This window comes from Corvus brachyrhynchos, unplaced genomic scaffold (assembly GCF_000691975.1).
Source record: "Corvus brachyrhynchos isolate BGI_N302 unplaced genomic scaffold, ASM69197v1 scaffold5, whole genome shotgun sequence".
In the NCBI taxonomy this organism is placed as follows: domain Eukaryota; kingdom Metazoa; phylum Chordata; class Aves; order Passeriformes; family Corvidae; genus Corvus; species Corvus brachyrhynchos.
This window is the reverse complement of record NW_008238321.1, coordinates 12,648,331-12,663,321: the sequence shown is the minus strand read 5'-3', so window position 1 is coordinate 12,663,321 and position 14,991 is coordinate 12,648,331. Positions and strand designations below refer to the sequence as shown.

Below are 14,991 nucleotides of genomic sequence, written 5' to 3'. Positions count from 1 at the left end.
TGCTGAACTCCTGTTGAGAAGTTGTGGGGCATTAATTAGTGTCTGCTGCTGCTCTACCACGTCTTTGCCTCACTGAGGGTCCTGTTCAAGGATCACAAAGTATAGACATTATTATAAAAAGTCACTTAAATACCTTTCCCTTGAGAGAAGGCTGACTTCCTCGTAAGCTCCTTCATGTCTGAGCTCTGTGTTGGAAGGACTGTAAGATCCACCTTCTCTTGGAGAGAAGCTGTAGGAAAATAAACCTCCAGGGTTTTCCTGAGCTTCCTCAGAAGCTGCATGTTGCACTGTCAGGCCAGTCCTCCTCCATCTCTTTCCTAGCTTTGCGGTGAATTCTGTTTGAAGATGTGGTTATGCTGATGTGGATCCAGGAGGCTTAATAACACTGGTTATTGTTCCAGGACAGATGCTCAAGTGAGCAGTCTTTTGAGGGCTTGTTTGCCTGGGAGCTGAGCAATGTGTTGTATCACCATGGGTTCCATGGTCCACACACGCAGGCAGAGCTGAAGCTGCTGCAAAGCAGAGGTGGGAACTGTTAAAATGTGTGTGCAGACAAAAGAACTTCCCCCAGCTCAGGGAGTGCTGCTGTTCCTGTTGGTCAGTGGCACCGGGAGGGACCTTTGCCAAAAGAAGGGCTTGTGCCTGGTCTGGAGCCTTAATGAGATCCAGCGTCCTTTGAAGGGAACAAAATGTGTAAAGTGGGGGCAGTTCCTGGTTATAAATCAAGTTCTGTTACGGATTGAATGAATTCGACTGGTCTGTGCTGTCAAAGTCCAAACTTTCCCGAGAAGTTTAAACTAGCAGAAAACAAAGAGGTCAGTTTTGGAAGCACTATGGATATGTGCTTTCACAGCTCCCTCTACCAGTATTCCAAACTTTTTAATAACTGGATGAACATCTGAAATTACTGTTGGTACAATATGGCTTTTTGTACAGTTACTGTGCTAAGCTGGAACAAATGTGAAAAGCTGTTTGGTCTCTTGAGGCATGCAATATTATTTTACTCCCTAATCTAAATCACTCTCAAAGTAAGTCATATGTTAGTAAAAACCAGAAAAACTCTTTTGAGGAAAGCAGCCAAAGTTTTGAAGCTGTTTTAATTCTATTTCAAACCAGAACATCTTCCCTTAATGTATATATGTCAAAAGGGATAAAAGCAACTTCTATTAATGATGTTTTCATGATGTTGTTTCTGGTGTTTTGGATCACACTGCTGAAATTGATGTTAAGGAAAACTGAAAATGGATGGTAACAGTTTTGGAAAGGAAGGGGAAAATAATCCTCCAGACAATCACTTCCCAATGCAGATGTTCCACTGAGGGGTCCCCTGTGCACTTGGTGGTGGTCCATCTGTTACTCTGCATTTTGAAATGCCAGGTGTTGCAATAGTTTTGGGCTGGCTGTGCCTGTATCTGTTAGTGCTGAACCTGAAGGACTCATGCTTTTTCAAGCATCAGAATCCCCCCCTTTTAACCCAAATGATTGCTTTGTTTCATTTTCCTTTTACATAACAGAAAGCACTGTGTTTGAAGCAATTACATCTTTTATCTTTGCTACTTTGCAAGTCAATAAACCTATTTTCACCTTTTGCATCTCCCTCTCTAATGAGAGGCATAAGTAATATATTTCTCACAAAATGTTTCTCCCAAGTCTTCAGCCACTGACAATTAGAAGTACAATGTACTTATTACAGCAAAACAGAAAAACATATGGAAATATATAACTACATTAACATCTGCTGCCTTTCCTCCATCTGCTGTCTTTGGCCACATTTTTGTTCAAACCTGCCAAACATACTCATTTTCCAAGGGTCTCATGGCACATAAACCACATCTTCAATTAAAGTTCCCAATTTCTTCTTTGTTTTGGTGGCACAATGGGATGTCTGCTCTGCATCCATGTGGCTTCACAAGGGCTTCAAGCAGAGCAGTGGTGGTTTTACAGTTTGAAAGATGTGAGTGTGGTAGGACAGGAGACAATGGGGTGACCACAGCATAAAGTTTGTAGTTCTGGAGGCAAAAGGTTTTGATTTCAGCTAAGAAACAGCCCTCAAATGCACAAACATAAGAGCAGAAAAAAACCATTTAATTGTTGAGATGCCATCCTCTGACCCCTCTGGCAATTAGAAGGTGTCATTATTGGAATAATTAACAAGCAATACAAAATAATATGTCACAGCTGTGATTAATATTGAACAGAAACTTGTTTTAATTATCTTTTCATAGTTCTGTTTAAATTCTTCTCGGTCACAGGACAGGTAAAATAGATGGTCCTGTGAAAGCTGACCAGGTCTCTGAGGCTTTGACATGTGATACAGATTTTGCAGCTATTCCCCACCTCTGGGAGCTGGGGGCTGGTTTGGATCCTGAACAGCTCACCCAGCGAGTGCCTGCCCCAGCTCTGGGGGCCTCAGCTGTGTGTGATCCTGCATGACTGCCCAGGCATTGCATATTTTCACATGAGGTCAATGATTGTGTGCTTTGCTATGTGAAAGGAGGGAAAATATGTAGTTTTCATAGTACAGATGTTTGATTTATAGCTGGTCCTCAAGGCCAGCATGTCCAGTACTTTGTATTTAGAGGAAGACCTGTGTGTTTTGTTGTTGCTCTGTGTGTGCATATGCATATTTCTGGTTTGTTTTGCTGTGTCTTTGAGGTACCAAGCTTTGCCAGAGGAAGAATATGAGAAAATGTTCTCAGTACAAAAAGACAGCAAATCCTTCCGTGCTGGGGAGAAAATGAGTTGTCAGATAAACTGTAACTGTGAATATTTGCCATTCAGGGCTTGGTGGCACATGGTCCATCCATCTGTGTAGTATTTATAGGACTTTGTTGATAAAGAAATCATACAATGAGTAACTTGTCCTGAGAAGGGAGCATTTTCTTATGGTCAGGAGGAAGTGCTCTGCACAACGCAGTGAGAGCCTCTGGCAGATAAATGTAAGCTCCTATTGTGTGTCTTTGAGAACTGATGAGGGTTTTCTTTAGTGTTCCCTACAAAGCCTTTCCAAAAGGAGCCTTCAGCAGCCCTGTGCCTCCGCAGGTGTGGGGCAGGTGATGCTGGAGCAGTCCCTGCCTGCATGGTGTGGGCTCTCCCTTGGCTTTGGTGCCTCGAGCTGCATCCCTCAGCCACAGCCTGCGTGCCCTTGCTGTCTGCAGAGCTGGTGCACCCCACTCTGCTGATGTTTGGGTCTCTGCTGATTTAAATGTGCATTAGGTTCTCTCTCTGAAAGCAGAATTGAAATTGGTTTAGTGCTGGCTTTTTGTGTATTGCAAAAATTACCAGTCACATTGCCTGGTGCAGGCTGGTGGCAGAGGGGTCCTTCAGGGGCAGTGGGAAACTCTGTGAGTTGTACCTCATGGCTGTGTGGTGTATCCTGCAGTGGGACACCCCGCTGAGAAAGGGCTGCCTTGTCGGAATTTTGGAGCCATAGTCTTTAACCTCCTGCCTTTGGCACGCAGGATACAGAACTGTACCTGAAAGATTACAGGAGAGTTGTGACCTGGGCAACCCCAAATGCATGTTTATGCTTGAAGATGCTTGGCTTGGATGCAAACAGAGGTGACAGATGCAAGTGAAACACGTGAAGAGAGGCAGTCTGCAGGTGTGTGAACCTACTGGGGTCTGGCTGAACTGCTGTGGGTTGTGCTTTCGAAAGCCTCTGAGAGTGTTAACAGGCTGTCATTAAAATCCATTTGTCATTACAGACAGCTGTGAAGTTCTTCCAAATTCTCTGTATTTGTGCCAGGTACAGCGAGCAGCAGCAGCTGTTGTTGGGGCTGTAGTAGGTGACAGCAGCGATTTATTCCATGGTTTCCTCAGTAGACTGCAAAGTCTCTGCAGAAACCCAGGCTTTCCCTCCTGAGATAGATGGGACTTCGAATTCAATCAGGCTCAGAGTACCTGAGCCCCAGACCCTGACTCTCTGCAGATACAGTGGCTAATACACCAAAGAGCATCCATTGTGTCTGACAAACTTTAGTACAACACACCAGAGGGAGAATTTGGAGAATTTAAATCTGTGTGTTCATCAGGGAGCAGAATTTGGAGCTGAACTCAAATTCTCTCATAACATTTTAAGCTCAGAGCCATTTTATGGTTTTTTTGCATTAATATTATAGTATTATTTTTAGCATCAATGGCAATCAGTATGTAATTGGCAGTGATCTCATGCACACTCCTGGGTACAGACTGTTCTTTCCCAGTTTTGGAGTATTTGCTTGTTATTGCTGAACTGCAGCGTGCACACGCTCAGAAGAGGCCCCACAGCCATTAAAATTCCCCTGCCAGGGCTCTTGCCTTTGAGCACTCAGCAGTTAACCTCTCCTTGTATCTTCTGAGAACCAGATAAAGTTAGGACAGAACATTTCTGCTTGTGGAAATCCTTCTCTTAGGCCTGTGCTCTGTGCCATCCACAGTGTCACACTTCGTCTTGGAAAAATGGTCCTATAAAGTCTCCAGAGGTTTCTTTATAGCATCTTCCAGTTCCTGAAGCAGCTACAGGAGAGCTGGAGAGGGACTTTTTGCAAGGGCATGGAGTGATTGGATGAGCTCTGATTGTTTTTCTACTTAAATGACCCTGTCTTTCTACATAAATGCTATTCTTTTCTTTTCCCTAAAGAAGTAAGACTGAGAGAAGAAACTGATTTCGTGCTCGCCCTTAAATCTTAGAATTTTATTTTTTTAAAAATATTTCTTCCCAAACTAGAAATATTTTGTTTGTTTGAAAAATGTTTGGATTTTGGTTTGTGAGTTGTTGTCTGGTGTTGGTTTTTTTTTAAAACTCCTTTGCATTCCTCTGTGCCAGACAGCTAGAGCTAGTTGCAAACTAGACATTTTCATGGAGAGAGAATCACTCTATTCACTCGCTAAACAACCTCTTCTAATGAATAAACTATTCAAACATTTCTCCTTGCTGAGCTGTAGAGGTCAAACTGATACTGACTCCCTCCATGGCCTGGGATAAGTCATTATCTCCCTCTCCTTTCTCTACAAACCCTGACTGTTAAATACTTCCTCCCAGAAGAGGTGTGAGAAACAATTAGCTCATGCTGATAAAAAGTTTTGAATACAAAATGTGGTTGATAGGTGCTAAAAGATGCTCCCATCAGTCATTATTAGTGATGCTGTCATTTCCCAGCCTCTGATTTTTGGTTAGGTGTTCCACCAGGGGAAAGGAAACGGGACAGACTCAAAAAGTCTATCAGTATTTTTACTCCTGTCTTCAGACGTTTTAATAACAATTCATCATCGATTTTATCTGCTACTGATCACTTCTGCAAACAGATATTTCTGTGTCCATGGGTCTAAAAATTGTGTCCCCCACAAGTTTCCACGGTTGGAGCAAAGGCAGCTCAACCTCACCCACCTCTGATGCAGACAAATATTCTACATGATCTATTCCTTTTCCTTTATATGATAGGTTTTGAATGTTGCAACATTATGGGCTGTGTATTTGTCTAAGAGCATCGAGAGGAGAAACATGATGGGTAAGAGCTGACACCAGAGCCTGGCTCTGACCCTCCCAGGGAGGGTTCAAATGTGTGGAACCAAAACCAAAACAAAACAAAAAACAAGCTCAGGCTGTAGTCAAGTGGTGCTTTCTGCAGAGAAACGAAGCAGTTCTGGGATACCAAACTGTGATTGTTAATCACAAGGAGTGAAGGAAAGCATTGAAGGACCTACTTTTGCTCCCTTGAAAACTGAGTCTGTTTTCTCGTGGATATTTAATGGTGTCAGGGTGAAGTGTCTGGTTAATCACTGCTCACAAACCTGTGTAAAACCTCGCTGCTCCATCTGAGATAGGGCTTGGACTGTGGCCCAGTGAGCAAGAGATGCCAGTGCAGGTGACCCCAGAGGCCTCTCAGCTTCTGTCTGCTGTGAGCCCCAACACAGGGATTTTCTGCAGTGTGTTGGATTGTAATTGATCTATGTTTTCGTGTAAGAAATGCTCGTAATGCATGGGATGTGGCTGTTTCAGTAAGATGAGTGTAATTTTTCTCCCCATTTGTAGGACGGCTATTTTTCCCACCGACCGAAAGAGAAAATGCGAACAGACAGCAATAATGAAAATTCGGTCCCCAAGGACTTTGAAACTATTGATAACAGTAACTTTGCTCCCAGGACTCAGAGGCAAAAACACCAGTCTGAGCTGGTGAAAAAACCCCTTAGCAAACAAAAGGAGCACTTGAGAAAGAAACTGGAAGAGGAAAAGATGAAGGAGAACTTGCTGCTGGGGAAGAACTCCAATGAGGCGGTGCAGGTCAGTGATCACCCTGGGAAAAACATCAGCGTCAGCAGCAATCTGAAGGACATTGACAGGTCTCCCAAACAGCATCTTTTAAAAAAAGTGGAGAACAGTTCCCCTGAGCTGAAGTACGACCAGCCAGCCAGGTGTGAGGTGACGGGCAAGGAGGCAGTGTCAGCCATGTCCCGGGCCAAGTCCAAGCAGTGTCGCCAGGAGATCGCCGATGTTTACTGCCAGCACAAGCTCGGGAAGCTGATGCCGGAGCAGGTGACGCGTTTCTGTGCCCTGGAGGGTAAGTTGGGAGATGGAGAAGGAGAAATGCTGTGTTGGGGAAGCATTCTGTGCAGTTGGAATGGCCTCCTGATGGCAAAAACGGCTTTACTGCAGGAATGTGTAATGGACTCAGTCTGTGAAAACAAGGGAGGCTTTGAGGGTGTTTTTAACAGGGAATTATATGGATGTCTCAAGATCCTTGGTGGGTTCCTGTAGAATTCACTTCCACCAGATTTTTATTGCACAATGGGATCTAGGTATTCAGATGCTACTCCTGTTCTTTTAGTTCTGAATCTATGGACACTGAGAAGTGTAGTCAAAATCTTGTTATGCTGTGCAGGAGTTGTGTGCTTTTGGTAATCAGAGAACAGCCACTGTGAATTTTGGAGCTTTATGCTAACCAATAGATGAGTGGCATTGCTGTTATGGCCATATGGCTACTTTCCTGTCACAGTTGGAGTCCTAAGCATTTTGATAAGCCAGGTAATAATCAGAAGTATAGTAAAAAAAATTCCAAAAGCACGGGGAAAATCCAATTTTGTGGCTGACTTCTATTTTTAATGTTCTTGAATCAGCAAAAGCTATTTTTAAAATCACTGCTGGAGAGTCAGTTACCTCTGCTGGCCTAAGCCAAGCTTTGATTTGTTGTTTTGGTGTCTCCATGTCCTCAGATCACGAGTTACCTCTCAGCTTGCTGTCAGCTTGCATGTCCGAGCTGACCTTTTTCTACTTTTCAAAGAGTGCTTCATGTGGCACCATTCATCCAGCTGTAAGCTCTCTGTAAAGTGCCTTTTAAAAAAAAGTAGCATTGATCAGTTGATCAAAGTGGGTATCGATCAAGGAGCAGCGTTACCCACAGCAGCATTTGTTTATACAACAGCCCAGAGTCCCCACCCTGTAACTGGCACTTCCAGCCCCTGCACGGAAGGATATGCCATGTCTTTGTCCAAGCTGAAAGTACAGAGGGAGTTTATAAACTAGGGAATAGGTCTTGCTTTGAGACTGTAGAATAAATATGGGGATCCATGGGAACCAGGGGGTGTTTAGGTCCTTTCATTGAGAACATCCTCTGATGGCTTGTTTGCTGCATCATCACAAAGCAGTGGTTAGGGTGATTTCAGTGTGGTAGAGAGAAGGATAGTGTTGCTGTTACTGAGATTAGGAGGTTAAATTCCCTGTACAGACAGTGAAAAAGAGGAGCTGCCCCAGAGAATGTATCTAAAAAAGCACATCTCCCTGTAACAGGATTCATAGGCTTTTAATTTAGAGAGGGTGCATCTTGCCAGGATGAATAGTCTGAGCACCCCCATTCCCCACCCCAGCGCATCTGTGACTGCTTTGTTTTGGTTTTTTGCCATGTCTCTTTTGGTGTTTTTTCTCCCTTTCTTATCATGGTAATACTCCAAATTGTTAAGCTGGGTGGGCAGGCACTGTGGACAGAGAATTAATGGAGCAGGCAGAAGACGTGGTGTTCAGTGGGAAGAAGGGAAGAGGGACAGTAAAGGCAGCACAAGTTGGAGGGAAGATAAGAGAACAGTAGAGAGTTAATAACTGAGCAGAAGCAAACATCAGTGACAGGATGAGCATCAGCGAGTACTGCTGGGCACTGCTGAGGTGCCACTGGTGGAATCCACTGTGATAAGCATGTCCTTGCTATTCCCTCCCTCTCCTTCCCCCTTCTTCCCTCAGGGCAGGGCAGTCAGCTCCGCTCTGTGAGAAAGCTGAGGGAGGTCAGCACCTTGCAGACACTGTCCTGCACTTTTGGGATCAGGGCCGTGTCTTAGTAATGGGATCAGTGCTGCAAATCTTGCGTAGGTAAGTGGATTCCATACACAAATATGCAAGGGGTATCCTGGCCCGAGCTGGAAGGTGTAGTGCCATTAGTGTGGGCAGACACTGCAGCTGTGCCATTTTGTACACACCTCTGATTCCATGCCCTGCTTGGTAATCTGTCTCCCAGGGATGCAGGGTGAGTTTCCAGAAGTTTTAAACAACTGCCGTCCTTAAAAACAGGTTTCTCAAGAAATATTTATTGCTTCTTTTTTAAATACAGGATTTCTCTTATGCCCTGCAGTCAGGATAACAGTGTGGTCTTAGAACATTTTACACTTGAAGCCTTTCAGCATGTATGTACCTTGCACATTGGTATAAATGCTTCCATCGTAATGTCATAGCAAAATTCTCAGGAAAACTGGGAGCTACAAATATGACTAGAAAAATGAAGAAATTGTCTAAATGTGATATATTTATAAAAAAACTCACGTGGTATGGATATATACCACATTTTAAAAATTAGGTGTAAAAGGACTGTAGCTTTAGAAAACCTAAAAATTTTAGACAGAGTTTAATTTAGTTCTTTGAGTGGTGACACTTGTTTAAAAAGAATAATTGAGAGACATGTTAACCTAGCCAGATGGATACACCTGGAAAATGTTGACTTTTCTTTGCCTCAAGGTTATTTCCTCCTGCCCATGCTGACAGCTGAAGTTAACCACTTCAACTGCCAGATTTCCTTGGCAGCAGCTCTGGACATCCTGTGTTCCATACGAGGTTGCTCTGGGGCAGATTTGGGAGCTTTGCTGTGGGGAAGTGGCAGTGCAGCAGCGTTTGGCATGGGACACGAGCCGCTCATGCAGGAAGCACCGATGCACAAGGAGACTGGGTCACCAAACCTACGGAGGAGATCCAGACCCTGAAGTCATTTCCCAAATGTTTGAATACAGAGCTGTCAAGACAGACAAGGGGGAACCCCAAAACTGAAAGCACCCAGTGCCTACTGGGAAGCCTTATATGTGTATAACTTGGTAGGTCCCTGGAATTTTATAGCCCTTGATAAAGATACATGGTCTGAGTTTCAGTGTGTTGTGGTCCCAGATCTCTCCTCCTGCTGTAGAACATAAACACTGCTGTTCTTCACTCCCAGAGTGACTCCATCCCTCATGAAAGGTGACTTCATTAACTCTGGAGGTCCTTGGGAGGAGTTGAGCTTGGTTAGATGTTTGTGAAGTACTGGACATCAGCTTTTGAGGATGTAAGACACCCCATTGTTAGGATTGCTGGTAGGGGGAGATGTGGGTAGAGGCCTTGGCACTTTATGTATGAAAAAAGTGATCTGGTGTTTTTTAGCAGCAGTCAGACATCTGGGGTCTGAGTCTGTGTATTCAGCATGTGAGTGTTGTTCCCTTCCATTTGCTTTGAACAAAGGTTTCCTGTCTGTTTCCAGCAAAATTGTGAAGTATAAATATTTATGTATTGGAGCAGCACATTCATCCATTATCCCAGCATATAAACGTGTTCCCAGTGCTGTGGTTTCCATTGAGATGTCATCCAGCGTTTAATCCCCTTGGATCTTGTCTTAGCTGATCAAAACCATGATGTTGCTAAGTGTAGCTATCAATCATGGACAGGACTCCATCCAGCTGGATTGTCATAAATGTTAAGTGATACATTCACTTCAGTGGTTATCAATGAGAACAGGATCATACAAGCTGTTTCTTTTTTAGGTATTTTATTGTTTCCAGAAGCAGCAGGCAAAGGAAGTTGATTATAAGGATCTTCAGTGATAACAGAAAGGATTGTTAGAACCAAGAGCGTGGTGTTCCCAATCTGATGTGCAGGTGTTGTTTCCATGAGGGCTGCAGTCCCTCTAAGGGCATTGCTGCTGAAGCAGTGGAACAGGACATGGCACTGCAAGCTGCTCCTAAAAACATGGCACAAATGCTATGGCACAGGAGATGGCTGTCAAAGGCTTTAGGTGCAGCCTTACCCAGTCATGGCTGAGATCAGGGCAACGGGCAGCTTGCAAATCCTTCACTCACAAGGGAATGTTGGCCTTCATAGAAGTGCGTTCTGGGGAAAATGCATTCAGCAAATGTAAGAGGGGAAGTGTAGGTTCAGCACAAGGTTGGATGAGGAAATAGCAAATCCAGTCCTGTGCAGGTGGAGGAGAAGATACAGGGAGACGTCCTTTGGGGAGTTCCTTTCTTCTCAGGAGATCAGCAACCTGTGGACAATGTGGCAGATGTTTCCTTGCTGGGGCCATGTCTGGCCTAGTCCTGTACAGGCCAGACTACAGACACCGATTCTCCTGGTGTGCCAGACTGTCTTCTGCTCACCAAAGCTGTCAGTGGATGTGGAACAGCTGCCTCTCTTCTTTGTCCATCATCATGCATGGTCCTCCTCTGGTGCAGAGGTACTGGGAAGAAGCAGAAGTTTAAAAGAGAATTCTTGGCTCTAAAATACCCATCACTCTGTACCTAGACAAAATCCCCTTGGACTGATCCCGAGTGACCTGACCTGTGCCACGTTACCCCTGCAGAATCCACTGTGGGCAGGAGCACAGTCCCAGAACGGCCACTGTGACCCTGCCCAACAGCAATGGGCAGCAGTGCAATTGCAATTACACCACTCCACATTTCAACATGATACTGAAGTTGTGATTTCTGCTTACTGTCCTCCTCCTGAGATGGAAAAAGCCCAGCTGCTGGCCCAGTGGCTGGGTTCCATCCCTGAGTTCTCTGGTTCTCCCTTCCATGTGGACCATGGCAGTTTGCAGCTCTGCACCCCTTGCCTTGGAGGGTTGCTGGATGGACACAGAGCACAATTCCTGCTTGGTCATTGCCACCAGGTCCAGGAGTCATTGCAGGCAACGTCCCCGGTGGTATCTGCACCAGGCCTCCTCTGGGCCAGCCTCTCTCACCTGCCATATTCCCAGGGCAGACTCTGGCCTAATCCTTACCATTAATTACCCAACTGGGTTTATTCTTGACCCAGACCTGTGGCTATAGATAGACCAAAGGTACATAGCAGGGTTTTTTGAGAAGTGTCTTCTAAGATGTAGTTCTAACAAATGAAAAGTCCATTGGAAAGCAAAGAGCCTCAAGTGATCCTGATTTATTTCCCCTGGGCTTTTCTGTTGTCTTTTCTTAGTTTTTCAATCAAAGTTAGTAGTTTTCCGCTACCTTCATCCCTGTGGGGTAAACCCAACTTATAATAAAGTAGGAAAATAATCAAGCTTCCCTCATTCAAAATCATTTATCAGCACTGAAAGAGCTTTTTCCAGATCAGACTGCCTTCTCCCTGGTTGCTTATTGATAATGCTGCTCTGGCACACTGAAGCAAGTGCTTTCAGCTTCTTAGAGGCTGCTGGGAAGAAAATTTCCCATTTTATTTTAGAAAACACAACCTGTTGGTTTTCAAACTGAGAGAAAAGTGCTCTGGAGCTCTGCTTACCGAATAACACACAGGTAATAGCAATCTGAATGTCTACAATGTTTTTATCTGACAGCTTCAAAGCACTCAGCAGAAAGAGGTGTGATTTGCAGGAAGGGAGAGGATAAGCCACTAAGATGCCAAATACTTGTGGGGTGGAGCAGAGCTGTTCTTCAAGGCACGGAAATGAAAGCATCCTCTACAGAATTTTAAAAGCATGGGAGCTGTAACGAAGCAAATAGAGGATTTCATCTGCTCAATATGCATGTGTGTGCACACAGTGACATATAAATGCGTGGTTTGTTTAGCTTTTAAGGTTTTGGCAGTGCATTTTTGGACTCACTGGGTTTGATCTACAGATCATTGAACCCCAGATTTATCTTTTTCTGCTGGTTTCAGGATTCCAAATGGCATTGGCTGCTGCTGCTTTCCTGTGTGTTTAATCTGTTAGTGTGACAGAATCACTGTGGTGAGCTATACACGGTTTAAGGAGCATGTAAGAGCCACTGCACATGCAGCCCAGACAGCATTTTAATTTGCTGCACCACAGATGACTCTGGTTGCAGTAAATTTACTGTGAGTAGACTAATTGCAAAATAACCCTAATTGAGTAGTTATCAGCAAACAACATCCTGTGGAACAAAACTGCTTACAATTAATAGCATTTAAGCCATGCCTTGGTATTCTGCAGAACGCTAGGATGTAATTACACCATGTACAGAGATTGTGTTGTGTTCTGGAAACCGTGTTTCCAGCACTGCTTTCATTATAAAGGGCCATTTCAAGATTCAGTACTTGCATTTTAGGCAAAATGAATTTATGAAATAAGTGATGTGTCTCTCCCCTTACGTGTGTGAAGCAGAACCAACTCTAATAAAATCAGTGAAGCTGTGGCACTGTCAGGAGAAAAATGAGATCTCAGGAAGAGTGTGTGTTGCCAGTGATTCTCAGATTAACTTTTATTATGGCCTCATGTGCAAGTTTGGATAGTTAAAAGTGGGGTGTAAGGAATGAAAAGATACTCTGTTGTTCTGGCTGAAGATGGGCCCTTCTTCGTGGCATGGATGGGGAATGCAGTCTCTCTCCCATTTAAGTGATGGCAGTGTGTGTCAGTGCCCAAAGGGCACACAAGCCCCTGTCAGCAGTCTGGATGTGCAGGCAGCCCCTGGCTTGCTGTTGGGTCACTCTGGGCATTTGGGGACTGATGAGGCAACCCTGGTGTAAGAGCTGACAAAACACTCACCCCTGCTCACAGCTGATCTGTTCCCTGGGCAGAGGGCCAAATGGATGAATTGTCCTTAGAAACTGGATCTGGTCAGTGGGTCAGAAACTGGACGAGTTTCTTTACCAAAGGAAGATGTGTGTACATCTTGTAAGGGAACTGGAATTGCTAGAAATGTCCTTGTGGCATCCCAAAGTAGGGTGACACTGTTTTGCCACCTCCCTGCATCTCTGGGGACAGCTGCACTGTAGAAAACAGGGGACTGGTGTTTCTCAGGGATGTGTGAGATTGTGGCATTGCAGAGCTGAGGGCTTCTTCCTCCAAAAATAAAGCTGTGATGAGCACAGGCTGGCTCTGTCAGTGCTGTCTTGCATAGACAGCTTTGGTTTTAGAAGAAATTCAGTGAGGGGAAAGCTGTTGGGTGTCTGTGCCAATTAATCCTTTCATTTAAATACAGATAGCTCCTGTCTAGATCATCTGCAAGTTTAGAAGTGGGAGAATGAAATCAGCCTGATGTTCCTCTTGTTTTTTTCTCCTGATGCTACTGTCTGGTCATGTTTCTCCACGTTGGGCCTGTCTGATCACCTGTGGGTCTGGAGGCTGCAGACTTGGTCCCTGAGATCAGACTTGCAGAAATCATCTGGCACATGGCATCTCAAGGAAATGCTGGGTGCAGTTCATGACACAAGGAGTGGGGGGCAGAAGGGATGGAAAATTTATGGTCAGCAGTCCTAGTTCTCACCAAGCCTCTGTTTTGGAAAATGTTATCGTTTTATGGAGCATTAAAGGGGGAGCGTGGGCAAGCGTGGGAGAGGATAATGGCTGAGTATGTACTTGCTGCAAACCTCCTGGGAAGAGAGCGTGAGCGTAGCAGAAGCTGAGTGAATATTTTGATAAAGATTACTGTGTATGTAGAGAGATGGAAGAAAAGTACTTAAGTACTCGTTAATGTTTCCCAGTGATCCTGAAATGTGTGGACAGAGCATTGGTGGGGAAAGTCAAATACAACTATGGCTAAAGAAAATTGTTGGTACGAAGCTGTGAGCTGGGGGCAGTGGGGAGAAGAATCAGGAGGGCCAAGAAACCCAACCCAGAACAGAAACACCGAAGCCAACCTCCCCCTGTACAGGGAAAACTTGAGCCCTACTCCTTTTCATACTTAATGTTTTTCATATTAAATGGTTGTTGGACCTCTGGAGTGGACTCATTATGATGATTTTGGTAGACAGACCCTGGACAGGAAACATGGCATCTAATTATCTTAATTTTATTCAATGTTAAGCAAGCAGCTGTGTACATTAGTGCTGGACGGAGCTTGAGCTGGCTGCACAACACCTTTAATGTTATTCTTTCCTAATTTGATATTGCAGCCATAACAAAACTGTGTTGGGATGTCAGTGTAACGGACTAACTGTAAGCAGGCAGCTTTTAGATTTGCTGTTTGTTTTAAGCCTAAAATGCCATCAAGGACAAAGGAGCACAGATTCAGCTTTGTCTTTCTAACCATTGCACTTCTCCAAATACCATTATGTAGCAAATTCTCAGTTTTCACAGGAATCTGCAGCTGATGAGCTGTTATTTTGAGAATGGGGAAGTGCCATGTTCCAGAAATGCCATGCTAGCTGCAGCTTGAGGCTGCCATGGTTTAGTTTGAAGCCAGTGGCACTGACTGTATTACTTTAAAATAATTGTGGGGGGAAAGTACTGACATTCAGTTTCTTCCTCCTGAGCCAAGGCAAAGAATTTTCCTCTTTTGTGGCTTCTAGAAACAATACCTTAAATATATACAGAGTTTGTTACGGTATTAAAAATATAATTAAAGGGAATGCACCCTGTTTCAGGAAGGTTTTTGAAAGGGTACATTTCTTTGATGTATTTTGGGAGTCACTGAGCTTTATGAGACCACTGGTTTGTAATGTCTTCCCCTGGAAATGAGGAAGAGTTGTTTAAGAGATCTAACTCTGAATTAAAATGCCAGCAATCTAGGCATGAATCCAATCTTACAGGACATTATTGCCATTTTAAGATTCCATACCAT

General features: G+C 44.3%; 1 protein-coding gene across 1 annotated transcript in view; it reads left to right on the top strand.

Annotated features, from left to right (window-relative positions):
• Positions 1 to 14,991, top strand: part of XYLT1 (xylosyltransferase 1) — a 97,053-nt gene that overhangs the window by 4,651 nt on the left and 77,411 nt on the right. Inside the window, exon 2 of the mRNA XM_017734311.1 lies at positions 6,014 to 6,539. Coding sequence (XP_017589800.1) covers positions 6,014 to 6,539 — 526 coding nt within the window. The remainder of the gene's footprint in view (positions 1 to 6,013; positions 6,540 to 14,991) is intronic.